Source organism: Paramacrobiotus metropolitanus, unplaced genomic scaffold (genome assembly GCF_019649055.1).
Source record: "Paramacrobiotus metropolitanus isolate TYO unplaced genomic scaffold, Prichtersi_v1.0 Parri_scaffold0000103, whole genome shotgun sequence".
NCBI lineage: Eukaryota > Metazoa > Tardigrada > Eutardigrada > Parachela > Macrobiotidae > Paramacrobiotus > Paramacrobiotus metropolitanus.
Window position 1 is genome coordinate 319,379 of NW_026570323.1, and position 27,995 is coordinate 347,373.

The window sequence follows — 27,995 nt, forward strand, 5'->3', positions numbered from 1 at the left end:
GCAGTGCATCCGGAGGACCGGATGATGAGCACTCCGCGTTCCAGTAGTGATAAGACAAAAACCGTTAAAACAACACGGGATAAGTACAAGATACGACTTAATCGCCTTTGAAAGAATTTAGGTAGTAGCATATAAGTTTTACCGACTAATAACTTTTCTAAATTCATACTTAGTTGATTTATACCCCAGTAGATCCACTAGATACAAAGCTGAAAAGTGCCAACAACCAACATGGCCCATACACTGCATACATTCATTTTCCAAGGAGAAATTTGAGGACTGCAGGACATTGTCTGTGTCTTCCTTGATTATTCCTATCCGAGCAAACCTCGTACGCCTAGTTCCCTTGAGGACACAAATCATTCTGGCTTCCCTGGAACCAGATCACCTAACCGTCAGACAAGCGATGACACGCAGGAAAGTCGATGAGCGACTTGTGTCGCCCACAGGCGGCGGTCTGAATGGATACTCGTCTATTAAAACGCGTGCTCCATTTCACTTTTCATTTCTGTCTTGCTGAGTCCAAATTCTTTGCAAATTTTCATTTTCATATTTTTTTTGATTGATTTGTATTGTCATTTTGTGTGAACAGTTCACAGAGCATCTAGCTTTGATTTTCCTGTAGAGAAAATTGTGCAAAATTAGCAAATTCAGCTTTTTGGGATTGTGGGCTATAGCCAAGCCCGTACTGTGCGCTGATCTCGATATGGCAGACGATTCTTCTGCATCAAATGGAACTGGGGCCTCAAGTATGCCACGGCGAGGCGCACTTGATGGGATCGCGGATCGGATGAAGTGGATGCTGAAAAGTGGAGATCTGTCCGATGTGCAGTTTATAGTAGGACGAGAGTTCGGAACAACGAAGATCTTTCGAGCACACAAGTGAGAATACATTCGTATGGTCGTTGAATGGTCACTGGTGCTCTATATTCCCTCGCACTGTTATGGAACTTTGGATATTTTTTCCGTAAAAGAAAATGTTGCAGGACTTAACATTGCAGATATGTGCTAAGTAGCAGCAGTGATGTGTTCTACACCATGTTTTACGGGAGCCTGCCCGAGAAGTGTGACACTGCCATCGATATTCCCGATGTGCCTGAAGATGCCTTCGAAATCATGCTCAGGTGCATTGAGAATAACATCGAGTTGAAATGATTTGCTAATTGACACTGGCAGGTTGGCTCCAGCTATGAGTTTACGGTGCATTCTGCATTGTACAGGTATGTCTACACGGATAAGGTGGATGTCGATGAGGATAATGTTTACCCAACGATGGTGTGCGCTGACAAGTACGACCTACCACGTTTGGGGGATCAGTGCGTCCACTATGTCCTCACTGAGCTCAGAGCTGGCACCTGTCTGTACCATGTGGAAAGGGTGTGCATTACCAAACCACTTTCGTCGCCGAAATGCTTAACTTAGAATTATAATTAATATTTTCTTTTCCATGGTTTTTCTAGGCCCTTATGTGGGGTGCACCTACCGCACATATCGTAGAGAGTTGTCTGCACTTCGTGGATGTACACTGTGAAGAAATCTTGGAGTCTGAAGATTTTGCTGAAATCGAACACAGCACACTGGAAAGAATTGTAAAACGCGACACGCTTTTTGGGGAAGAAAATCTTATATACACAGCGGTGAATAGGTAAGCACTGTTCGAATTTCCTTTCGTTGTATAGACTGCAACATATTACGTTAATTAGACGTTGTGACGTGTGGGAGTAGGATCACACGCCGGGATGTACGTACGGATGCTGACTGTCCGCCTTCCACCTGCAACATAACAAGATAATCTAGTCAATCAATGCTGTGATTTGCTATTCTCTTTACTAGCAGTATATATGATGTCATAACGCAGAGTCTATATAAGTTCCTGGTTGTCATTAATATCGGCAGCAGTCGCTATTTTGACTTCTAGAGACTGTTTCTAATTACGATTTCCTTGTGTTGTGAACTGTGTTGTGAATTGGATAAAGAGACAGCAATACTTGTTCCTTCTGATGTACATGATCGTTCCCGGATTATTGCATAGAATACAGGTTTGCTCGTGACACAATCGTCTCTAGCTCTTGCCGATCCTCACAGAACTTGCGACCGAGATTATAGTTAGTCTTCTTCGCCAGGGATTCCTGATCTGTGTTCCTGATTCGTTCGTATTTCCGCCGTAGTTATTCTGTTACAGTTTGAGATGAGAGTTGCCTACCGATTGAGCATTACAGGCGTGGAAGAGTAAAGATTGTTCATGGATCCTTAACCGGCGTGAACGCTTATACACGACATGGCGCCCACCGGTGTTCTTTAATTTTCCCGATGTAACAGAAAATTATTGGTGGAAAGTTTGATGTTAATTTATTTGTAAAGTGGTCCGTACAGAAAGGCGTCGAACCGCAAAGGTACGCCGAAGGAGGTCAGCGTTCCTGATCTGGCCTAATTTAATTAATTTTTGGCGAGCTTCCTCGCAAATGGTGAGCTTCCTCACGGCTGAGCTTCCTCGCCAAGTAAATTAAAATTATTTAAATCGGACCGTAGAAAAAACAGTCGAAACCTTAAAGGTCGTCTGTGCGCATAAAGCGGTATTTTGTGGGTAATTTCCGGGTTGTCTGCGCAAAGCAGTAACCGCGGTGAATAAACTGTAATCAGCAGTGTCAGTGTGCCTGGCCTGCAGATAGATCAGATAGTGTGCACCGAGCCATTGTCAGTAGCTAGGTGAGATAACGATCTCCAGCAGCTCGATAAAGGCAAGCCGCAAGCGGTAGCCAGAATCAGCAGCTAGAGATAGTTGACCGTGAAAAGGTAAACACCGGCAAACGGTGATTGACCTGTGAAGTTAAGCTTACGGCAGCACGCAAAGTGCAGCAGAGTAATTTTAACAACTATTTTAACAGTCGAAACCGCAAAGGTCGGCTGTAATCAATTTTTCGCAGAACAGTTCAAACCTTAAAGGAGAACTGTACAGCGAAATTGAGTTGCACAGTTGCAATTCTTTTGCGTTACGGAAACAGTAGCACAATAGTTACTGTACTTACCGTGACAATGTCTGATCCAGAAAACAAAAGGAAGGTACAATAAGTTCCGAAGACAGCAATAAATGGCCCATATGAAGCAGCGCCGACGCAAACCAGATTCAAATTCAAACCCGATGAAATACCATTAGGTTTGATGTACTTTGCACTCAACGTAGAACCTCCAAAAGGTTCGAGAGCCTATTGTGGCAAATCGTGGGCGGATTTTCAAGAATTTGGGAAGTCGGTGGATCCAAATAAAAGGGCCCCATTTTATTACAATGCATGGTATGAGGCTGAAGGATGTATCCCTGAAGCCTATCTGGATATTACAGATGATCAGTTCAAAGAAGCAGTGAAAAACGCCTATAGATGGCTTCCCGGATATAAGAAAAATGTCGAAGATCGTAGACAAGCGGCTATCACAGCGTCTGCGGCAGCTGCAAAAATAGCTGTTAAAGCAAAAGAGTCGGTTTCAGACGAACGACCTAAAAGAGCCGTAACGGCAAAAGTCAAAACTAGCGTAAAAAAGTCGAGCAAATTACCCGAAGTGAGCCGAACACAGAGTCGCTCAAATTGGTGGAACCGTTGTCCGAGGAAAGCTTGCTAGACAAACAGCTCCCTCCAGATTTTGATATGGATGAGTCGGACAGTCGATTAGAAGATGACACACCGGTTCACGTGGCTTTTGGTGAAAATGAGAGCGCAGCTCCAGAGGCATCTGCAAGAAAAAAGAGCATTATGGGTGGTGTGATGACTTTTCACCCATCACAATTAAAATTACACGATTTTGTATCGGAAAAAGATTTCGAACAACCCGACGAAGATTTCCTTAACAAAGCGAAGGAAGTGGACGACATGTTGGCAAGCACACAAACCGATCAGGACGTGGGATTAGTCGCTCGGAAGACGATGCCCGTGCTACTCCAGGGTCTGCGTACATGGATAGCAACTACAAAATTAAAAGTTGATGAAATGGGAAACTCGATGTCTTTAGACGCTCGAGTTGAAGCAGAAAGAAATCAAAAGTTGAAATTTCAAAATGATTATAATGAAATGCGCATTAAATTCGAGACAGAACAAACAGAAAATGATCGGTTAACAAATGATTTACGGATCGCGAGCGATAATTTAACCCGGTTAAGGAATGCTAATAAAAATGCGCAAAATGCTTTCGACAATATGAAGAATGATCATGATGCATTGAAAGACTCAAATCGGCTTTTAGAAAAACAGTTGGAAGACGTTCAGAGAGAGTTGTCAGTTGCAAGAACTACTATCGATGGTTTTAAAGCACAGACTCTCCCGGATACAGCGAAGCAAGTGACAGATTTGGAGCTGAGACTGACGAAGGCTCAGAGAGATCTAAATGCGGAAAAAGATGCGCATAAGTTAACCAATAAAAACTTGGTGGATGCACAAAACTTATCTCAGAAATTGTCCAAAGATTTGGATGATGAAAAGAAGCGCGCCAAAGATAGGGAGGATACACTTCAGAGAGATCTCACGAACGCGAACGTTCAGCTTAATAAGCTGTCCACAGTTGGCCCGATGCATATCCCTAAAGAAAAGAACGAAGCAAGTCAGAAAGAAATTGACCGGCTTCAAGGCTTGTTGAATACTGAAAAAGAGAATGTTCGAAAAGTTCAAACTGAATTGGAGGAGTTTAAAGCTGCTGAAAAATGTTTTAATTGTGAAAAGGCTGTCAGAGCTAAGAACGAAGCACAAGCCGCTGCTTACGAAAAATCCGAAAACTGTAACCGGTTGTATGAAGAAAATAGGCAGCTCCGAGATCAGTGGTTTGAGAAACAAGAACAACTCATCAAAATGGAGGAGGAGTTCCGGCAAGCATGCACCCAACTCCATCAGTTCCGAAACCCAGGTGTTACTATTGGAGGCGGTCAGAGACTCTTTGAAAGGGTAGCGCCGGTAGCGACAGGGGATGTGCTGCGGCCTTTTCCATTCTCAGTATTTGACCCCCAAAACTTTTCGGTACCCAATGAACAGCCTGCAGTCGTTACTAGTAATCCGGCTGGCATTTTACGGAAACCTAGGCAGGAGTCACGGGTTGAATTTTCGGAAATTCACTCTGTACAGCGTTCATCCTCAGAGAGCCAGATTCCAAAGGAGACTGCGCCGTCTAATTTGAAGAAAAATCGGTCAACCGATTTACGTCAGGAGATTTTTAAACGAACAGCAGATGACACTAATCGCCAGACGTCGGGAATTGAAAACAGGGATGGCTCGGATATAGAAAACGAATTAATGGATGGCATACCGCTGGATGATGATCCCATCCGCCGTCCCAGTAGTACGGCCAGTAACGACTCCGTTTCCAGAAATCCTCAATTGGAAGAATGGCTAATTAAGCAAACCCAAGTATCAGATAGAACAGCGCTCACCCAAGAGAGTGTTGTTGAATTAATTGCGAAACTTGCGGAAAAAGGGAATGATAAAGCCGAAGGCAGTATGAAACTACTTACCTTCGACGATTCCCATCCGGAAAAAATTCAGAAGTGGCTCATGAATGTGGAACAGTGTCGTACCACAAACAATTGGAATGATGAGGTTACTTGTCGTAGAGTAACCGGTGCTTTCACTGGCGCATCCTTTCAATGGTTTGAGAAATTCTGGAAAGACAATAAAGGAAAGTCCTGGAATGACTTCTTTAAACCGGCAATTATCGGACATTTTAACGGCTCTCTTTCTAAAGCCGATATTCGTAGAAAAATGAACAACCGCAAATTGGATTTTTACGAGCCGGTTCGTGCTTACCTGGATAGTTTCCTTCCATGGTTTGAGGAACTAAAAATCTCGGATGAAGAGCAGGTTGAAGCGTTACTAGAGGGAGTCCAGGATCATCGACCAGCATGGTTCAGAGAAATATATAATGCCGCTCCTAAAAATTATACAGAATTTGAAAAGAAATTGCAAGAGTGCGAGAAATTATGGAAACGTATGAATAAAGACAAGAAAGTGCCTGATTTGACACAGAAAAATACTCCGGCAGAACCGAGAAGTGCTGGTAATAATAATAATAATAACTACGAAAATCGAGGCGGCCGCGGTGGCTCGTCTCAGAGAGCGAATTATTATCCGACTCGTGGAGGTCGTGGAAACTACGGGCATAATCGTGCAGGATATTCTCGTTCATACACGGAAACAGTTACCCCACAGCAACAAATTACTCCGGCTCCAGTACAGCCTGTTCTGAATGTTGCCCAGCCGCAGTTCGTCCCAGTCCCGGTGTACCAACAGCCACAATTTGTTGAACAGCAGCCGGTGCAATTTGCGCAGACATTTCAGCAGCCCATCCCGATGCAAGCTGCTATGCCGGTTCCCATGCAAATGATGAATCCGATGATGCCAGTATTTCCGCAACCGCAGCCGGTCCAAAATGTTCAGAATTTTGATCCACAGTATCAACAGGACGGCCCTGTAAATAATAATAATAATGGCGGTTATTATCGTGGAAATTATCGGCAAAATAATATCTATCGCGGAAATAACAATCAGCGTGGTGGTTTTAATAATAACAATAATCGTCAGCAGTACCAAAATCAAAATAATCGGCAAAATCAGCAGGCAGGTAGTCAGCCTCCTTTTGACGAACGAAACATTCAAAAGGAAAAATGGCGAACCAATCGTGGAATGGAAATTTGTTTCCGCTGTCACAATTTGCATCCTGCGGCAGGTTGCACGAATCAATTCGTACTTCCTCGTCAGTATGAACCGTCTGCAGAATTGTTGGCTCGATACAACAACCCGCAGCAGCAGATGAATATGATGGAATTGGACCTACCGGCCGGCTTGTCTTCGCCAACGCCACAGTGTAACAAAATGGAAGTCCAGGATTTTTCGCAGTATCCACTGGCGGACCACGTATGTTTGTTGCCGACGCTTGACGCACAGGCCTGGTATTCTGTAATTGACATAAACTATTAGAAAGTGAAAACAATGCTGGATACGGGTTCCAGTATATCGGTTATGTCCCTGAAAATGGCGAAGGATTTAAAATTAAATATTCACCGGTGTCCTGATCATATTAAAGGTAGAGTTGTACATACAGCCTATCAGGGAAGACAGTTAATTGAGCCACTTTCGGTAGTGGTCACCATCCATGAATTCGGGATGGCTTTCGAACACGCTATACTGGTCAGTTCTACCTTTGATAGGGACCACGTTGTCCTAGGTCTAGACTTCCTGGCAACAAAGCCATTCGTGTTAGATATGAATACAATGACATGGCGCCTCTCGCGCAGATCGTCTAAAGCACCGGCATTTCTACGTCGTGAAACTCACTTGATGTCCGACGTTATTCGGTTACATGACTTTGACCCTTTAATTCCCCCGGGAGTTAGGCTGTCGCCCTCAATCCCTGCATTAATGCTGACGGAGCGGATCGGTGTGGCTAAGGAAGCAAAATTTGTACCATATGAGTCTGCGCATTTAATATTGGCGAAAGCAAAACCGGAAATTTGCCTCTTACACTTACAGCGAGCAAAAGAGGAGTGGCCGCGCATATCACAACCAGTAAAATCCTTGGCCGCTCCGGTGAATCCACCTCCGACTAAAGCAGAGGTTAAGGAAGTAGTTCCCGTCCAGGTAGCGCCGGTTAAGACTGGATCCGATCAACGCGATGTCAAATTTGTTCGGGAAGTTGTTCAAGAAATGATCAGGCAATATCTTTCGAAAGCAGCCTCAGTTGCTGACGAACCGGTCAAATCTATAATTAAAGAAGAAATTAAGACGGAGAAAAACCCAGAACAAAGTCAAGTTCGTGGGGAAGGCGGTGGATCTGTTATAAATAGTATCCAGTCAAGTTCGCGGGGAGAGAACAAGCATCTTCCCAGCCGCCCATTAAACAGGAAAAAACTCGTCAGCCGTCACCGGCAAGTAGTTCAAGTGGCTCGTCTTCTTCGTCTTTGATCTCAGTTCGTCCGGTACCTAAACTCGGCTCCAGTCAAGTTCGTGGGGGTGATGATCCCTTGCAACTCCCAATTCAGATTTCTTCCCTCGATGCGGTGTTAAAACAGCATCCTGCTGCAAAATATTTGTATATGGGCGTGTTGGAAAAATCTTCTAAGTCGGTTGAGTGCTTAAGTATCGACAATAAGCTGCTAAACATTATACCTGTTGAGCGCGACCGCAGGGATGTCGATGAAGTCCACGATTATCCGTCATTCATGGCACGGAATCCTGAGTTGAAGAGATGGATGACGCCGATGGATAGACCGCAGGATAAAGCCTTGTTTCCTACGGAAAGAAGATTTCGAGATCCACAGTTCTGGCGTGAAACGCAACAAATGTGTGTAGATAGCCGGATGTGGTATAAAATGTATAAGAAGCCGTCGCATGCAAACACTAACTATACAAAATATGAAATTAATCGGTTTGTTATTTGCGAAGGAATTTTATGTCGAGTGCCCGATCACTCTGGTGCATGTCCGAGGATCTATGTGCCTTACCAATGGCGTCAAAAGCTAATAGCCTGTTTTCACGATATTTTAGTTCATAAGCAGGTTTACGGCCGATGTGAAAGATTGTACCCGTTTTTAGTTAAAGTCTTTTATTGGCCAGATTGTATAATCGAAATTGAACGATATGAAAGAAATTGTGACACATGCCGAAATTCAGTTAACGATCGACAGCATTTTGAGACGTTAAAAAGAAATGAGCAGCTGGCCGCTCAGAAAGTAAAAGCCAAACGCAAAGTTACCTTTTCCGTGGATAATCCCGCACCGGCAGGTGAATTCGAGAACGGAAATTTCATCCCTGCACAGGGGATGCGGCCGATGAGCGTGGGTCCTTGTCCAGTCTCCTACGAGGATAGACAGGCGGAGAAGCAAAGAGAAATAAACTCTCAAATAATAGGTAACCCACCGCAAGACCATGAGTTGATTAGTGAGCACATGTCGGATTTGGTACCTCCGGCTATCAGGGCAACGTATGATACACCTGTGGATGTAAATATTAACGAACAGTGGGCAATCTGGAATGAAATTCAAAAACAGAAACAGTCAAAAGAATCTGCAGCTGTTAGCTCTGCACAACCTACTGTGGGAAATTATGAACCGTCAACAGAAGGTTCGGGAAGAAGTTCGCCACGGCGTAAAAAGTCCAGTCACAGTCGTAGAATTAAGCGTGAATATGCGGAGCGGGAGGCGGCTAGTCAAATGTCTGCTGAAATAGTGCAGCCGGTCTCGGCCCAACAACAATCAGCTGCTAAAAACTTACCGAAACGATCCCAGGACGTTCGGGAGTCCACAGAGATTCCGGCATGTGTATATACGAAGGATGCCATTGAGCTGGCGTACAGGGACGCCCACCTGAAACAGGCGCAGGCACAGTCAGAAATTAACTATGCGGAACAAGATATCTACAGCTTTGACCCTGAGCCTGGTCCAATCGATTGCTTTAAAATGGAACTATTTCCGGCCTCACCAGTTATAATTCAGCCCCATTCACAAGGAATTATCCGGGCAACGACGGCGATGTCAGATGAGCAGTTCATGGAATTCCAAGATGAGTACCTCTACACTCAACCATTTTTGTATGAAGGATGTATTCCTGAAACGAATAAAAACGCGGTATTATTGGATGGCGTACTTACGTTAAATGAATACGGTAATTGTAGAGTATGTGTGGTGAATGTTTCGGACAAACCGTTAGTTCTAAACGAACAAACAAACCTTGGTGAAGTCGCGCTAGTCGATGCAGTGTATCAGATGGACTCTCCGGAGTTCCAAGAGAGCTATCATGACGAATCCTGCGGCATTTCTCGGGATCAGAAAGGCGTTCCGGTGCTGGAGAAAATTAACGAATGCCTGGCCATGCAGCCTCAGCCGGCCGCCGTTAGCGTCATCGATCCTGAAACAGAGGAGACATTTTTGAAAATTAAGGTTAGAGACATCTGCCCGAGCAACGAAGAATTAAAGGCCATATTTTATGAAGCAAAATCGGTATTACCAACGAAAGAGCGTCCCGTCGGTTGTTGTACCATTTATGAACACTCTGTCGACACAGGAACGAGTTTGCCGGTTCGAACCCCTCCGTATCGTACGTCGTTTGAAGACAGGAAGTGGCTCCAAGCTAAAACTCAAGAAATGATTAAAGACGGTATTATAGAGCCGACTAATTCGGCGTGGGGAAGTCCCATTTGTATAGTAAAAAAGAAGGATAAATCCCGGCGATTAACGGTCGACTTCCGTAAATTAAATGAACGATTAATGGGTAGCAGTTACCCGCTCCCTAGAGTCGATGATATTTTAAACGCCCTTGATAAAGCCACTGTGTTTAGTAAAATCGATTTAAAAAGTGGATTTTGGCAAATAAAGATTAAACCGGAAGATCGCTGTAAAACAACGATGGTCGGTGAAGAATTCACATTCCAATATAAAGTCTTACCTTTTGGGATGAAGGACGCGCCTTCTGCTTTTCAGCGGGCGATGGACTTAACGCTTGCGAACATGAAATGGAGGAACGTACTCGTTTTTATAGACGACATTATTGTTTTTAGTAAAAACTTAGCTGATCATATGCGGGATTTACGGGAGCTATTTCTCAGGCTCCAGGAGTGTGGTTGGACCATCAATCCTGAAAAAACTGAATTGTTTGTTAATTCGATTACCTTTTTGGGTCATACGGTCGATCAATTCGGTATTAGTACCGATCCAGAGAAGATCCAGGCTGTTAAGGAATTCGGCCCTATAAAAGATAAGAAAGACATTTTAAGGTTTTTGGGTATGGTTGGCTATTATCGCCAATTTATCAAAAATTTCCAAGAAATTGCGGAGCCGCTCCAAAAGCTTATTCCTAAAAAAAGTTACCTTTGAATGGGGAACTGATCAGTGTCGCGCAGTTGAACAATTGAAGGAAGCCTTGGTTACGGCGCCGGTTTCGGCCCGTTATGATCCAGAAGCTTTGTCTCGTGTCGTGGTGGATGCCAGCACTATTGCTGTCGGTGCAGTGCTTATGCAGTGCCCACGAGATACACCGACGGACGTTGCTACGAATTGGAGACCTATTGCATACTTAAGTCGTAAATTAACGGAGACACAAAAACGGCTTTATTTTCCCACGGAGCTTGAAGCCTATGCAGTTATTTGCGCTTTAAAGAAATGGAAGCACTACTTATCGGACTATCAGTTTGAAGTCCAGACGGATCATCAAGCTCTGGTATTCCTGAATAACATGCGTGATGCAGCTGGTCGCCTTGGGCGCTGGGCGCTGTATATACAGCAGTTCAATACTAAGCCGGTGCACATCCCTGGAAAAGAGAACATTATTGCTGACGCCTTAAGTAGAAATCCAGGAGAACAACCCGAGCCTGATTCTGACGACTCAGATATTGAATTTGATTATCGGCAAACTTACCCTTTTGCCGGAGACACAGCGATGATTGAGTGTTGCTTCGCAATCTTGGAAAGAGATTATGTGGATATCCGCTTTGAGATGATGTCGGCTGAAGTAAAGGCCATATCGGAGGAGGACATGAAAGCCTTTGATGCGGACAAAGTGCAGAAGTTGATTACAGATGACAAAGCCTCGTATTGGGCCGAAGAGCAGTCTCGAGATGCGCGGATTGTCCGATGGCGCTTGCTCTTAGAGAACAAAAAGGAAAAGATGTCGGAACATGAGCAGCTGCACCTAAATAAGTTTGTTGTTAAACAGGGTGTCGTTTATTATATGTTTGAACTAAATCGGAAGATTTTTTACTGTATGTACGTACCGGTACATTGGCGTCTCCAGTTCCTACAGGATAATCACGACTCGCCTCTAGCAGCACACTTAGGAGTCTTGGCCACCTACAAACGGATGTATAAGTACTTTTATTGGCCACGTATGTTTGAATCAGTGAAAAATTACTGTGCCTCCTGTGCGGCGTGTCTGGCTCAGAATGTTCCCGCTACAGCTCCAGCTGGAGCCCTTCAGTCTAACCCGACAGTTCCACCTCGATTGGTGTGGGCAATCGATGTCGCCCCGGCACTCCCAACAACGGAATCTGGAAATAAAAACATAATTATTGCTGTAGATTACGGCAGTAAATATATAGTTGCAGAGGCGGTTGAAAGAAATGATGCCGCCACTCTGGCATTATTCTTCTATAGGCGAATTTTGACAGTTTTTGGTATGCCAATACACATTACGTCGGATCGTGGCAGCAACTTTATGTCAGAGATGTTTCGGGAGCTTTTAGCTCTTGCTGGTGTTGCTCATGCACCAACAGCGTCAGGTCACCAGCAGGGAAATGGCTTAGTCGAAAAACGTGTCGGCGAAATTAAAAAAGCATTGGCGAAATATGTTAATGAGCAGCAGAGTGACTGGGATATTTTTCTTCCAGCACTTTGTGCTGCTTTCAACAGCAAGGTAGTAGAAAGGACGTGCCGCTCACCATTTTTCATGATGCACGGCACCGAGATGCGCTTACCTGTGAATAACTTCCTCCCGTTTGAAGAAGATTTCGTCGTTCCAGCTCATGTTTTTGTACAGCAAATGCAGCGTGGCCTCGGTGAGGCATTGGATTTGGTCAATGCAGAGGAATTTCGGCATAAACTAAAAGATAAAATCCGGTATGATGCAAATATCTCGCATGCTACCTACAAGGCAGGTGACCAGGTTCTGGTGTATGTACTTCACAGAAAAGTGGGTAAAAATCCGTCTCTCATGCCCCGTTGGACCGCCGGATGGGAAATTGTGCGCCCATCAGGGCCAGTGCATTATGTTGTCAAAAGTAATAGGCGTGGGAATGTCAAAGTCGACACTGTCCACGTTAGCCGATTAAAACCCTATAATTTTCGCGACGTTGATACTATATTACAGGATGAGCAGTTACCTAAGTTGCTTGATTGTGTGGAGAAAGAATGTCCAGATGAAATTGTTGAGGCGCCCGCGCCACCGCCGGTTATCCCATCAGTTGACGTTGCATCGTCTAGGTTGGATGCAGAATATGCAGAGTACCTAGATGGAGAGATGGAGAAAGTTCCGTTACTTAAAACCCGTTCCGGGCGTGTAGTGAAACCTGTGGAGAGACTGGTTAATCAAATCAATGACAAAAAGCGCAAACGAGATCCGTCGGTTGACGTTAAGAAGCGGATAACTACAAATCACAGGGTTCCGGCTGTTCCGAATATATCCCAGCAAGGAGAAAATAAATCTGCGCCCGTCGAACCGTTAGCTAGTAACACGCCACCCGTCACCTGTAATGCTATGGAAATTATTCCGGTTCAGTCGGTGAAAACCTCGTCGGGTGTTCCAGAAGACAAGATTATTCCAGCCCCGGCTTGGGCTCGTCCGATTGAACAGTTTTGGCCCCAGGGCGTGATAAATGACGATGCCTTAGATAAACAGGAATTTTGGAAATATCGGCAAATGGAATGCAGCGATACCATGATCTGGGAGGCTGTTGTTGATGGAGATTGCACCCTGGAAGAATCTCCCTACGCAGCCTGGCATCTTCCGTTGGTTCTGAAAATAAACGGCATCATTCGCCATTACGGAGAAAAAGAGGATATTGCAAAAAGAATGCCCAGAACGTTTATCCCGTTCCAGTGGAGAAAAATTCTCGTGGAGTCGGTGCATCGCCGGCTTGTACATAGGTATCACAGCTCAATATCTCCGTACGATTACCTATATTTTAAGCTCCGATTTTTCTGGCCAGAAATGCACTATGATCTGCTCAAATATAGTAAAATCTGCACCCTCTGTAATAATGATTAAAAGGCCGAGCGGCCGTGTACAGTGTACATATCAGACCTGGGCAGTTATGAGATTTCGACTCATAGTTAGAGTTAAGAGTTAATCGCAGCTCGCGAGTTACGCTATGAGTTAAGTTAGCCGCAATAACTAGAGTTAACTGGAGTTAACTTCTAATAAAAAAATTTATGATTTTAGTAATCAGCTTTAAGTAGTCTTTTATGCATGCCGATATCAGTTTTTCCAGATTTGCGACACAGACCATTATTAGTTTTTCAGTCTTAAAACTGATTTTTAAAATTCATGCTTTTTCTTTTGTTTCTTTTTCATGTTTTTCCTGAGGGAGAGAGCGACAGACGCAGTTTTCTTGAGAGAGGAAGATAAAGTATAAATGAAACATAAGAAAGAATAAGAATGAAACAAAAGAAAATAATTATAAATGAAACAAAAAGAAAGAATAAGAAACAAAAGAATGAAACATAAGAAAACATTCTTGTGTTTTTTGTGTTTTGTTCTTATTGTTTCTCCTGCCTGTTTTCTCTCTCCTCAAGAAAAAATCAAACAAAAAAAAGTTCTTTCTGATAAAATTCCTCCTTCTTTTAACCACACAAAAAATTCCTCCCTCTCAAAAATTTCTCCTCTTTTGACCCTGGTTTTTGAAGCCGAGCGCCGGCAACGCTGAACTTTTGTTAAGATTTCGCTTCACAATGGCTACCGAAGCTAGTGTAGTTGTTTGACAGCGTTGACCGCATTATTACGCTTCCCTTATGGGCAGGTAGCGAAGACGCATAGGCGATCAATTCCGTGTGATTTTGGTCGAACATGATTTGTGCTCTCGATGACAAAATTTTGAAAAAATACTTTGTCTGCACGCTGTTAATTGCTGAAATTGAACGACCACACTCAATGTCAGCATGGACTCCTGATGCATATTCACCTAGTCAAAGCCTTGGGCGGTCGTAGTGTACGTCGGCTCGAGGAATTGTATGCACATACTTTGTACACACATACTTTTGTAATTATGGCAATTTATGCGATCCAAGGTTAAAATAACATTTTTCTGATATTTTCTATATTTTAATTTCATTTTTTGCTTTCAACTGAAACCCGCAGAGTTACGTTAAACCTGAGTTGCGCTTTATTATTTTGAGTTGCGCTAGAGTTAAGTTTTCGTCCTGGCGAGTTAAGCTTCAAAGTTAAGTTATAACTCGTTAACTCGAAAAAAACTCGCGCTAAGTTAAATAGTTGAAATTAACTGCCCAGGTCTGGTACATATTTTTATTCTTCAATTTTTAAAAATATTAATTCTATATTTTCAATTCCAAATTGGCTGGAAAATTCCCAAAAGTCTGTTTGTACGTACAGTTTTGATGTCCATTTTTCGCCATTGGCTAATTGTTGATGACGTCGAGTTCGTTGCTTCCGCGCGGGCACACTTTTGGGCGAAGCTGGTCGAATGAGTTGACCAAACGATCAGAGTCTCTGTCTGAAAATTAGTATTAGTTCTTCGGACTTGTCATCATTCATTTTAAATTTACCTGCGAGTTTCGCCCTACATTTGTGTACAATTTTTTCCGGCTGGCACTTACTATGCATCGTCCGAGACTGCCGCCCCATCCTTCGACTCAGCACGAAGACACCACGAGTTCTTCAGAGGATTCGGTGCAAGTTCAAGTTGATGCTCCGCAGCCGCTGAATGATGATCCTCACGTTGGCTGGCCAGAAACGTTTGAATGGACGGGTAGGATGGTTCACTGTGGAGTTCCGCCGTCTCCATTTGAGTATGCGCGTGGAGAACGAGGATATATTCCCCCGTCTGGTCTTCATCAGTGTCCTTACGATCCTGACAGCGAGTACATCGTACTGCATCCGGACACCAAATTGCGCTATCGTGGCAGAATCTTTCACATTGGTTCTCAAATGCGACTGGAAAAGTACAATAGTTTCGTACACACATTGGATATTCAACGCAGTGAAGCTCACTACGCTTTGCTTCGTTACCTGCGTGCGGACTTTCATCAGGAATGGCTCCTGGGGCAGATCATCTGCGAACTCCGCCGGAACCATGGTATTAATGTGGTGCGAAATCCTGTACAGCTTCTCACTGCGATGAATTATGCTCCTGGCGAAACTGGAGATGGTGGAGCCGTCGTCACGCTGGTGGATGTCTACAATCAGCACGCCGACGATCCTGTATCTGATGTTGATTTCCAGTTGCAATTGGAAGCTGAAGAACGCTGGCACACAGCTCACCGTCGTTCAGATTGGCTGCAGCAATCTCGTTGGTTGTCAAAGGGACAGGAGAAGCGTGGCCCGAGCAAGTTGGACGATTTGATCGCTAAACGTCGCCATCCCGGCCGTGACGATGACGACGATATGGGTTCTGCTGCGGTGTAGCTATTTTTCGTAAACAATCCATGTACTGTAAGGCTGGTTCTTTTATGTTTTTATGATTCTTTAGTTGCCACCTTTTCCTATGATACAGCGCTGTTTTGGTAGCTGGAAACGGTTTTCCTTCGTTTACAAATGATTTTTAGTTTCTAAGAATAAGCGGGTGCGCATTCTTGATTCAGCCTTTTGCAGTCGTTATGACAGTGGTATTGACTTTACTGTGTACTTACTCACCGTTGATCCTGTGGGACAATAAAGGCTGTAATTCCTGTCGTCCAGCGATAAAAGTAATACAATGAAGAAAATATCCAGTTAGTGTCGATAATTTTGGGTGATTCTACAGAGATGTAACGAAACAAAAAGCAATTTGGAATTCACTGGAAAAACCTAAGTTTTCACGTGTCACATGCAAATAACGTAATTGTAGTGACGGTCGCTGCATCGACCGCCCGTGCGTAGCTAAATGTTAGGGCAGTGGCAGTTTGGGGTACTCAGCTGTTTCCGGTTGCTGCACTGCAGTGTGTCAGCAGTTTTCATGTTCAAACTTGCAGCTTTTTCGTCTCCTTTCATTTCTGTATTTTTCTGGTCTGAATCTCTGATTTCGTCAAATATGGAGATGGAATTTTATAAATCTGAACGCGGGCGCATGATTTGCGCAGAACAAGATGAAAAGAAGCGCCGTGAGTCCATAGAATCTTCTGATGTAGTGTCATATGTTGTGGCGAACCAGGAGCACATTGAGAAGTTTGTTTACTTTTGGCGTTCTTTGGTTGCTCCCTATATCTCTATCAAAGAGCTGTGTAGGCTGTCTAACTCCGAAATCATGGCCTTGAATTTTGTAGAACCCGAGCCGCTGGATTTCGAGGCTCAAGTGGCTCTAGCGATTGCGGATGTTCGCAAATCGGAGATGATGATGTACTATGTCAAGATCGGGTTTACTCTGTTCCCCGATACGCCGGTTCGCCGTGAAGCTGCTGAGCGAATCCGCGCGGAGTTTGGATTGCCGTCGCTGTTTAACCCGCCGGAATTTCCGCGTACCCGTCATCGCCGCGAGAAGGCCGAGGAACTCAAGCGTGTTGAAGAAGGCCTATGTTGCGTGGACTGCGAAAACTTTGGCCCAGGAACCTGCGGTAAACTGGCCGAATTGAAGAAACCGCAGGAGACGGAAGAAGGACCTGTACAGCGTTTGTCGCCACTTATTTGGCGGGATGAGATACAGGGAGACCCTGATTTTGCGGATTGGTGGAACGAGCAGAGTCACATGTTGGACCCAGTCAAGATCCTTCCTGTGGAGTTGTTGTGGGTGGATGAGAAGCCTCCTATCCCAGAAACGCCCAAGAAGAAGCGTAAGCACACTGTCGTGCAGCGTCATTCGTTGCGCGGTATCCGTTTTCCGTATTGGAAGTGACGAGTTGTTTGGACGGCCGTTCGGGTTAGGCAGCGGTTTGAATAAAGTTGTACAGACCTTTTTACGCCATGTCCCTGCTGTGTTTTGCAATAGTTTAAATTCCTGGCCGACTTTTCTGTGTTTGGAATGTGTGCATGGGCGTATAATTTTGCCAACAGCACGATGTTCTGAGTTTCTCTCCTTCTTGTTGTGATAAGCCGGATCGTTATGGCTTTCTCTTCTATGAATTTTGCAGTGGCTTAACAATTTTGCCTATGCTGTGGCACCATTATAATGTTTTAAATGATATTGTCAATAAAATTAAATGGGGGAAAAATACACATTGGTCGTGTAAAGTTAGAAATTAGCTTGTACGCTACCTACCTGAGGAGGCCATTCCGTTAATGTTAGCTTCGCAGCCTGCGAAGTCCAACAATTTGTCACTGCCATCAGCGAGTGGTCACCCATACTACAGATGTTCTGAATGTAACCCAGTGGTTTTCGTTTTGATCGTCGTTCTTATTGCGTTCTTCTTCCATTTCTCTGGTTCAATTCCAGTTCGTGTTGCTCGAAAATTCCGGTGTAATTTCTTTGATAACTGTCATCGTCATGACGCCTCCGGCACGTGAACAGAAGGAAGTCGCCAAGCAGGCGCTGGAGGACCGTGTTTCGGAATGGACGGCGTCTGTCGCACAGAAGAAGGCTCAACGCACTGAAGCCCAGCACCGTTTCGAACGGAAGCGGATTGCCGTGAAGGAGGCCGTCTCCAAGCTCCCTCTGAAGAATCCATAGTACTTCTGGAGATTGGTGGAGCAGCGGGGTGCGATTCTGCCTTGCGTTGCCACAACGTTCGGTAATCACTGGGACGCTCTAGTTTTGGTTGTTGCAGCATGTTAGCTTGGTCGTTCATTTATTGCTCGGCTGCATATTCTTTCATGATCTCGTATTCACCGGATCTCTTTAGAATTTTACCTCTTAATTTGCGCATATAGTTTATCTTAGTTTTAGTTTTGTTCTACCAGCCTCTGCTGTGTTGCTTTCCTTCTGGATGACATTATGGTTTTTGCGTCGCGTCTTTTCTGTTTGTTTGAATGTTCGGCTATTGTGCAGAGTGCGAATCTAATAAAGAGTACGTAGTTGCCGTTTGTGTTGTTGGTTGGTAAATTTTTAGCGCTGTAGCATGCATCCGCACGGTAGCCCTCTTTCGTTAATATTGCCGTTAATTTTCATGAAGCCTGTTACTCGGGCGGGTAGCCTTCATGCAGATCGTGCATTTATTGTTATGTGCAGCCGTACGCCTTTGGCGCTGCGATTATTTTTAATTTTGCGTAGAGCGACCCCGCTGGTGTAGTCCTGGCCTCCGTTCTGGCCCCGTTATTGGTCGGAGGTTCTAGTCCATATTAAGTCGCAAATTTTGAAAATAAATTCTCTTTTTATGCTTTAATTTGGTTTGTTTTTATGTTTTTATGTATCAGGTTTAATGCTGCGACTTATGCATTGGTTTCTGGTACGGCAGTTCGTCGCAGTATTTTTGTTGATGGCTTGTATGGCTGAGAGGAGTAGTAACAAGAACAATGGACCGCGACTCCCCGCTAGTCTCTGGTTCTAATCCACATGAAAATGCAATTTTGTAGATAAACCTTCTTTTTCGCGTTTATATTTTTCAAACGCATGTGCCTTATATATTTTGTATTGCGGCGTTAATTTTATATCGGTTGCCGATGAGCAGCATGATTGTGTACAGCCTATATCGTTCAATTTTCACTTTTATTTGTCGCAAGACTTTGTGGTGTAGTGGTCGAGTAGCAAATCTCTGCGACCACCCGGTCACTCTGAGGCCTCGGGTTCGAAACCCTCATAACTAATGCTCACTTAATTTCCATCTTCTTTTTGCCCTTATATTTTTGTGCCCTTGAATACTGACACTTTGGTATTTTCATCGTGAATTTTCCTCTCAAAATGGTTGAGCGATAATGCTGTGTGTTACAATTATATTCTATTCGGCCTTAAGATTTGGCTAGATATAACGTAGAAATATCCGTAGTCTAGTGCAGAGAACTGTTGAACCACAGTAACGGGTGAACTAGGCGGTTTTGGGTTCGAAACCCCCACAAATCAGTTTGCAATTTCAAACTTTCTTTTTTTTTGGTGTTTTACTTTTATATTTTCGTGGGGCAATATAGTAGTGTTTTCATTTTGAATTCTACGACTGTTGCGGATGAGCGATTCGTGATTTACGGTACAAATTACGGTACAAGTACAACAGTATATACACGACATGGCGCTTCCGGTGTTCAAGTTTAAAGGGAAAAAGTGGCGTGGTAATGTTGGCGTAGTGGTAAGAACCCGATGCAGCCGGGCAGCTAGACCGCAGGTTCAGTTCCTACCTCAAACAGAGATTTTGCGAATAGAATTTTCTTTTTATATTTTTATGCGTCATGATGCTTGCATTTTTGCTGTTTGACTTCGCGTTACAATTATTTTTGCTGTGTACTGGAACTCGGTTTGAGATATGGATAATTACTGTTTTAAGTCCCTTTTATTCAAGTATCGGCGGAATAATGACCCGCCCGTAAAATCTGTAATTAAACTCAATTGACAAGATCCGTATGACATGGAGAATTAAAAAACCAAATGAGTATCTGTTCATGGGTTATACTAATTAAAACTCAGATCCGAAAATTAATACAACTGGGATTAAGAAAATAACCGGCTGGACTGTTACAAATTATCTGCCAGCCGTTGCAGACCGAGACGCTTAAAACCACAGTTTAAAGACATTCAGTCCAGATCCAGATTGTCCTTGGCGTCTTTAATATTGGACATACGCTGTTCCAAGGCTTCGCGGACATACTGAACATGCTCCATATCGGTGTACACACGCGCCTTTAAAGTGTTCACCAGTGCTTTACAGTTGTCCATGAGGTCCTTGTCCCTCTCCACCATCTGCAGCAGTTTGTCAATATCATCAGCGTTATCGGCGCCTGGTTTTTCAGCCTTCTCCTTGGGCTTTTCGGTCTTCGCCTCCCTGTGCTGTTTGTCCGGTTTTGGTGCCACATACCGCGGGCGGGCATTCATCTCTTTTAGTTGTTTGAGCGTGATAATTGGCTCACGCTTGATGCGGCCGTCCTTACTGGAGCGGACGAGCATGTTGGCTCCGATGGTGTTGTTTTTGGCTGGATCAATGGCATCCAAGCGCTCCATAACGCCGTCGACAATTAATTCGACGTCCTCTCCGACGTAGCTAAAGCTGGCATCGGTGACACGCTGCTCCATTTCCCTTCCGTTTTTCTCGACCTTCAGCGTGGCCATTTTCACATCTGCAAAGTATTTGGTCATAATGTCGGAAATACAAAGAAAGTTTTGCATGACTACGCAGAGGAATTAAATAAAATGCTGCATACTCGTGAGTGTAGGCTCAACTTCTGATTTTGTTATTCGCAGCGTAAAAACACTTACTGATGGTTTGTGCCAGAGTGTCGCAGAGACAACATCCACGGATGCTTCGAAGCCACAGGTCGATACAGCTGTGCACATAGAGATTTCCATACACCATTACAATTTGCTTTTTCTCCAAAAGCCGGTGTAATCCACGATGGAATTTCCGCTCGTAATTCTCCAGCTGTAGATCGTAAGTTCCAGTGGCCCATTGCTGAATTTCTGGCCGTGACATGGCGTAGCGCGCATGATACAAAATCGCCCGTATCATACAACGCAGCTTACTAGAAGTGTCCACGATCTTCACTTCGCGGCCCTTGTAGACTTCTTCTGCAACTTCAAGCACGAAGCGTCCGTCACGCGCCATCTTCTTCAGTAAAATTCCGGCGTTGATGGCGTCTTCCAAGAACACTTCAACGCGATCTGCGGTGAAATCCGTATGCATATCCTGGATGAACTGCTTGATAGCTGCTATGTCCACGTAAAACCCCGTAATGTCCGCCTCTAGAATACAGGCATGTGCAGCTGTATGCATGGCCAATTGTCGACGGCCGATAATGCTCTCATTCTCTGTGAGCGGCGCAGCCATTGCGAGTTGGATGGATTCCTGTGTCCGCTGTTTCCAATATCGAGCGTGTTCGACCGCGTCAGTTTCTGGCGATGGCGAAAGTTCCCCTGCCTGTACTGACATGATGACACTAAGGTGGTTAAAACAAAAACAGAACAAACAGATGTGAACAATAGGGAAAGACCTTCACCGTAAAAGAATAGAAATATTGTCGGGTTCTTCACTTCCTGTAATGAACAGCTGATATTTTTCCTTGCTCGCTGTGCGGCATTCTGTCGCTGATCAGCCGCCCCGCTAAGACAACTTCGTCGGAAACTCTGTAGTTTCCGGTCTGTGTTTGGAATATTTTCCAGCCGCGTGTTCTGGCCGTCTTTCCCTGATTTCTGTCGTTTCCTCTGGTGTGAAGGTGTAAGATTGGCAAAATTCTATATTTTCTGGTCTTGTGTCCCAAATTGCTATGGGGAATACTGTAGGCTCTATGTTTTAATGCTCCTGAGTTCAAAACCTGTGAAATTTCAGAAATTCGGCTTGTCGCCTGTCAACCGCCGTGTGGTTGACTGCCTGCATTTTGCCACTTCCGGTGTCGGTGCCGTATTTACCGCACTGTAATCTGCTGTCAGTTTTTGTTGTGGTTTTCAGTTTACACCTCGCAGCGGTTCCTTCTCTTTTTATTTTTATTTTCGCATTTTTCGTGGTCAACTCTACCAGTTTAAAATGTCTTCTACTCCGAAGAAACCCACTGCACGTAAGACTGTTGTTCCTGTAGTTCGTCCGAGCAGAGAGCTGGCGGGTCTGCCGTTCGGATATTCGCCTGAAAGTGACGAGGCGCAATCTTCAAGCCGTGTGACTCGAGCCCGAGTTTCTGCCCATCCTGCGGAGCAGCCTGTTTTTGCTGCTCAGTCCCCTGGACCATCTGGCATTCGAGCTGCAGTAAAAAGTTCCAAATCCTCGGGCAGTCGTGGACAAGCAATCACTGATGCGCTGCGTCACCGCAATGAAAGAGTCAAACTTGCTGCACTTGCCCGTCGCGATGCTGCTGTTGTTAACCGTGAAAGCCGTCGTGGCAAGTTTCCAGCTGACCCAGATCTGAAGATTCGTCAGCTGTCTCCGAGAAAACCAGAGAACAAGCAGAGTAGTCCTTCACGTCAGCTGGGCACTCCAGATCTTACGGATGAGGAGCCACAGTCCTCAGAGACTGCGTCAGTACGGGCAGCACGAGGTATTGTTGTCGCTTCTCTCTTGTTTATTCAGTGTTGGGGTTTTGCGGTTACTGTTTTAGCCATGATCACTACCCACTGGCCACTATAAGCTATTATTGCTGAGTTTTGTTATAATTCCTTGCGTGTTGTTGATAATTGTCGAGGGGTAGTGTTGCACTTTCATTGCGGATATCCGTATCCGTGTCGCTGTTTTCTTGAATGTTTACAGACTGGTTTCTACCAGGTTTGTTGTGTCCCTTGTTAGATGAAGAGCATCTGAAGCGCGGCGGAATTCTCTATGTGCCATATGATCCGAAGGCACCGCGGCCGATGTTCAAGACCAAACAGACGGCTCGCAAGCGGGCATATTCTGGACTGTTTCCCCGGATGGCCGTCGCGGATAAGCATGGTGAGATGGTCGTTACTGAAGCTTATTTTTCTGGATTAAATAGATTCCATCGTTATTATCCTCGCCTGTATTTATCCCGATTCTTATTTGTCAACGGAGCCTTGATTAATCGTTTTGATTTGAGTATATTCACACGGACTCTTCCTACAGCTGTTGCCCTTGAACTGCGTCGGCAATATTTGTATTTGAATCCTGTCTTTGTTAATTTATTTGAAGAGTTGGAGAAACGTCAAAAGGCGGATACTGTGGCCCGCCAAGCGATTGTGGCGTCATCGAGTGTGGAAAATGAGCAGCCGCAGGCGTCGACTTCCGCTGCTATGCCGTACCAGCTTCGTTCTCGTGGCCAGAAGCGCAAATATGCGGACGTGTCTTCTTCGTCCTCTTCATCGGAAAGTGACACTTCTTCCGACGACGATTACGATAGCACGGTGGCGGTCTCTGATGCCGAAGATGCTGACGATGAAGCTGATGATGAGGCTGAGGACTCTAAACTGCTGATTGATGAGGGCGACAATAATGAATCGGACTTGGAAGCAATGGATGTGGATCCACTGCCGTCGCTGCAGCCAGTCATTTCTGCTATACTGCCTGTTCCAGCTGCTGCTCATGAAGATTCACCTGAAATTGGCGAGCCAATAATTTACGTGCAGCCGCATTCGGCTGAATTGTAGTGTGTTTATTATGGCGATCATTTACACTGTTTTTGCTATTCCCTATACGATTTGCCCTCTGTTAGTGTTGTTTTCCTTCATGCGCACTTGAATTGTATTTGGTATTACGGATCTTCAAGCCATTGACGGATTTTTGTGCCTTATTTTTGATTTTTATTTTTTCCATACCGTCTTGGGAGTCATTGAACCAGTAGTCAGTGCTGAATCTTCTGTTGTGCCTAGATCTGATCTGATCAACTGATTATTCCGAATTAAAAGATATAGCGCGAGGCGCTGATTGGTTGTTGCTTTTACCTGTGGAATCTGCCGCATTCTAAACTTTTTTCACCGGCAGACCGGTATAAAATCATCTGCATGCGGTGTGCAGAAATCGGCATTGTGGATTTTTCGTTTCGGCGCAGTGGCGTGTTAGATTTTCTGCACCTTCCGTCTGTAGCTTTGACGCTTCTCACTTTTCATTTTCGCGTTAAAGGTCATTAATTGTTTTCTGTGTGGGCATGCCGCCTATTGATCCTAACCGTGCTTTCGATAAACTGGTTGACGCTATTGTCCATTCTTCATCCAACCAGCAGCAGCAGAATAATGCCGGTTATAATCACCGAGGAAGGGGTGGCGCCCGTGGTGCTTACCGTGGCAACTTTCGTCCGTACGGCAGAGGAAATCATCGGAATTTTGGAGACAATAACCTCCGTCGCGGAAACGATAATTGGCGTCGTCAAGGCCGACCTTTGGCAGCACCGGAAGTTATTGAAATACCTGATGGAGCTCCTCACGCAGCTCCTCCAGTGGAAGTTGCCGCCGCAGACATGGAGGTTGACCTCCCGGGAAACCAAGCGCCGAATGCACCGAATCCGGGCCAAGGCGATGGAGTTGTGGCTCCAGGTCAGCCCCATGGTGTCAACGTTGCTGTCGATCTTCATGGCCCGCCAGCCGTAAACGTTGTTGTCCCTCCGGCTATCATTCCGCCTGCACCAATGCAGCAAAACGTTGAATTTCCGGGTCTTCCACCGAATGTTTTGCCGTTGCCGGCTGTTCCGATTGTCCGTGATGCCCGTGACCGTTCTCCAGCTGATCGACCGCGTGCGCCTTCTGCGCCTTCTGGTCCTGTCGGTTCAGCTGATCACAACTTTGTGCCTGGATACTTGGCTCAGCAACAGCAGCGTGAACTGGATGCCGATCGTCGCCGACAGATGGCTGCCGATGTTTCTCGTCGCTTAGATGCCGCTGCAGCCGCATCTGGATCTGGTGGCATCACTGGTCTCTTCTCATTGGCCCCTAATGCTGGCAAGTAACCTTGAGTAACCTTTTGCTTTGATCTGTTGTTTTTCTCCTGATCTCACCTGTGTTACTGCTTCTGTGTTGTTGTGTATTACGATAATGCACTGGAGCCGTATTATTCTTCTATTACCGTTGTTCTCTTGTTGGTTTCTATTTTTGTGTCGGTTTATTGGTAATCTGCACCTATGATTTTCATGGCATTATTGTTAGCTTGTTTGTTGTTGTTATTGCTGACCGTGATTATTTTTGCTTTGGTTTCGAGAATTCGTAAGAATACCAGTTGGTTGTTGCTTTTGTCTCACTTCGCTTCGGCTACAATACACTTACACATCTTTATAGTTTTTATTTTTCACATCAATTCGAGCTTTATGCCGTACACAGTACATACAAACATCGTCTCAGCCGGCATACGCAAATTAGTAATTCATAGTTCGCCCTTCCTGGATCCTTGGACCTCCGCCCTGCTCAAACCCGTCGACTTCGGGATGCCATTTCGCCAAGGATTCCACACTAACTCACTTGGAATCGCGGCGTACAGTCACATTGGGCATCGGATGGACACGTGGATTGTGCGGTGGAGCGGGATCAGGATGGATGGAGGTGCACAATCGCACTGGGATGTTGCGGGATGGATTGTTTACATTGGCACGGCCAAGCATCGTTCGTGGGGGTGACGTGTGGGAGTAGGATCACACGCCGGGATGTACGTACGGATGCTGACTGTCCGCCTTCCACCTGCAACATAACAAGATAATCTAGTCAATCAATGCTGTGATTTGCTATTCTCTTTTACTAGCAGTATATATGATGTCATAACGCAGAGTCTATATAAGTTCCGGTTGTCATTAATATCGGCAGCAGTCGCTATTTTGACTTCTAGAGACTGTTTCTAATTACGATTTCCTTGTGTTGTGAACTGTGTTGTGAATTGGATAAAGAGACAGCAATACTTGTTCCTTCTGATGTACATGATCGTTCCCGGATTATTGCATAGAATACAGGTTTGCTCGTGACACAATCGTCCTAGCTCTTGCCGATCCTCACAGAACTTGCGACCGGAGATTGTAGTTAGTCTTCTTCGCCAGGGATTCCTGATTCGTGTTCCTGATTCGTTCGTATTTCCGCCGTAGTTATTCTGTTACAGTTTGAGATGAGAGTTGCCTACCGATTGAGCATTACAGGCGTGGAAGAGTAAAGATTGTTCATGGAGCCTTAACCGGCGTGAACGCTTATACACGACAGTTGAGTAGATACAATACTAATCGAAATGGCTCATTGCAAACTGATTGTAGAGAAAACGTTGACACAGGAATTTTCGCTACATGTACGTTGAGGTTTTTTTGCATTCCGACATAGGTAATCACAATATAGATTTATCCGAATGGCGATATTATGCTGACTGCTCCAATTAACAATAACTTTCCAGAATTGATTACGTGACAATTATTGTTTCTGTGTCAGCTTGTTCACCAGATTAATACAAAATAATTATTAAATTTAAATGTCGAATAATGCAGAAAATACCGTGTATGTGGTCCCAATCTGGTGTCCGGTACATTATTCTGTATTGCAGAAATGTCAGGGATGCTCTCCAAGTATCTAATTAGTTAAGTTTGTTCTTAAAAAGATGTAACGTTTTTACTTGACAGTTAATGTTTTTATGCCAGCTTGTTCACAAGATTATTAAAATATTAAATTTGCATTTATTAAAAAATTAAATCTGGAATTTTGCAGATGGGCTGCGGAGACCTGCGACATTCGTAATTTGAAGCTTTCACGGGCTAACCGGCGCCAGGTGTTAGGTCCGGTACTACACGTGATACGATTCCCACTGATGACAGACAAGCAGCTGGCAGACGGTCCCATTGGCGTAAGTCGAATTCACTTAGCCTTCGATTGAGATATGAACACAGACTGTGCTCTTGAGCGATTTTCTAAAATGATTAAAAACGAAATGAAATGGTATTCGAAACAGAAAACATGGCTGTTTTACCTTATATTTCCGAGCACAGCGTTGAAATAATTTATTCTAATCAAACGATAAGGCGGTTTATATAGTTCTTAACTTCTTATAGTATGTTTGATGATCCAACATTATTGTAACTGCTATTATTATTATTCCACTACAGTGGCCAAACTCCTTTAACAGAGACTTTTTACCCTCAGGTGGACCTCAAAACTTTTGGATTTACCAGGCTGCTGGAAAACTGTTTTGCTAATTTTTTTTGAAAATTTTATACTTATTTGGTTTAATTTTCTGAAATAAAGTAGTTACTTACCCACTTAGGAATCGCAACTAGGATTCAAACCCAGGACATACAGTCTTAAAGCCGGACGTGTTACACCAGGCTACGGAAAAAAAATTGATTTAATAGATAATAACAGATTTCTGTTTGTACACATAGAGTGGCTTGCTGACGTTGCCCGAGTTAAAAGAAATCTACCTTCACAAGCACGCCACAACGCCACCCCCGGTGCCACCTGGCCTATTCCCCACGCAGCCACGACAGCCTCCGTTGATCCGTGTGGCTGGCATGGAATTCAAGCACAAGGAGGAAATCTTTGTGGAAGACGGAATACAGTGGTGCCCTGCTGAAGTATTAGGGGCACATGGGTCAACTGTTATCGGGTTGTCTCTGTACTCGGATAAGATCGTCAGGACCGAACCGGAGAGGGTTATTCGGGCCTCGGACATCCTAACTAGTGGGCAATCAGTCCTGTGGTCGGAGACGGGCTTATGGGGGCGTTGTAAAGAGGCAACGTACGTACAGCCGGATGTTGATCACTGGCATGAGATCGGTTCGGCAGGCAAAGAGCGTACGGTGCAGCTCCATGACATTACCTTAAGCAATATCCAAGTGGAAGCATGGAAAAAAGCGAAAGCCGCCAGCAGCGAGGGAAACAGAAGTGGAGGTCCTCAGTGGAAGCGTTCACTGGATGCGGCTAATCTTGTCTGA

At 44.7% G+C, this 27,995-nt stretch overlaps 1 protein-coding gene across 1 annotated transcript; it reads left to right on the forward strand.

Moving 5' to 3' along the window:
- The first annotated feature begins 580 nt into the window (after positions 1-580).
- On the forward strand, positions 581-27,995 carry LOC129597338 (BTB/POZ domain-containing protein 6-like). Its single transcript, XM_055494825.1, has 6 exons — positions 581-882; positions 1,002-1,124; positions 1,221-1,377; positions 1,461-1,645; positions 26,773-26,908; positions 27,444-27,995. Exons 1-6 carry the CDS (start codon positions 707-709, stop codon positions 27,993-27,995), a joined length of 1,329 nt encoding a protein of 442 aa, XP_055350800.1. The 5' UTR covers positions 581-706.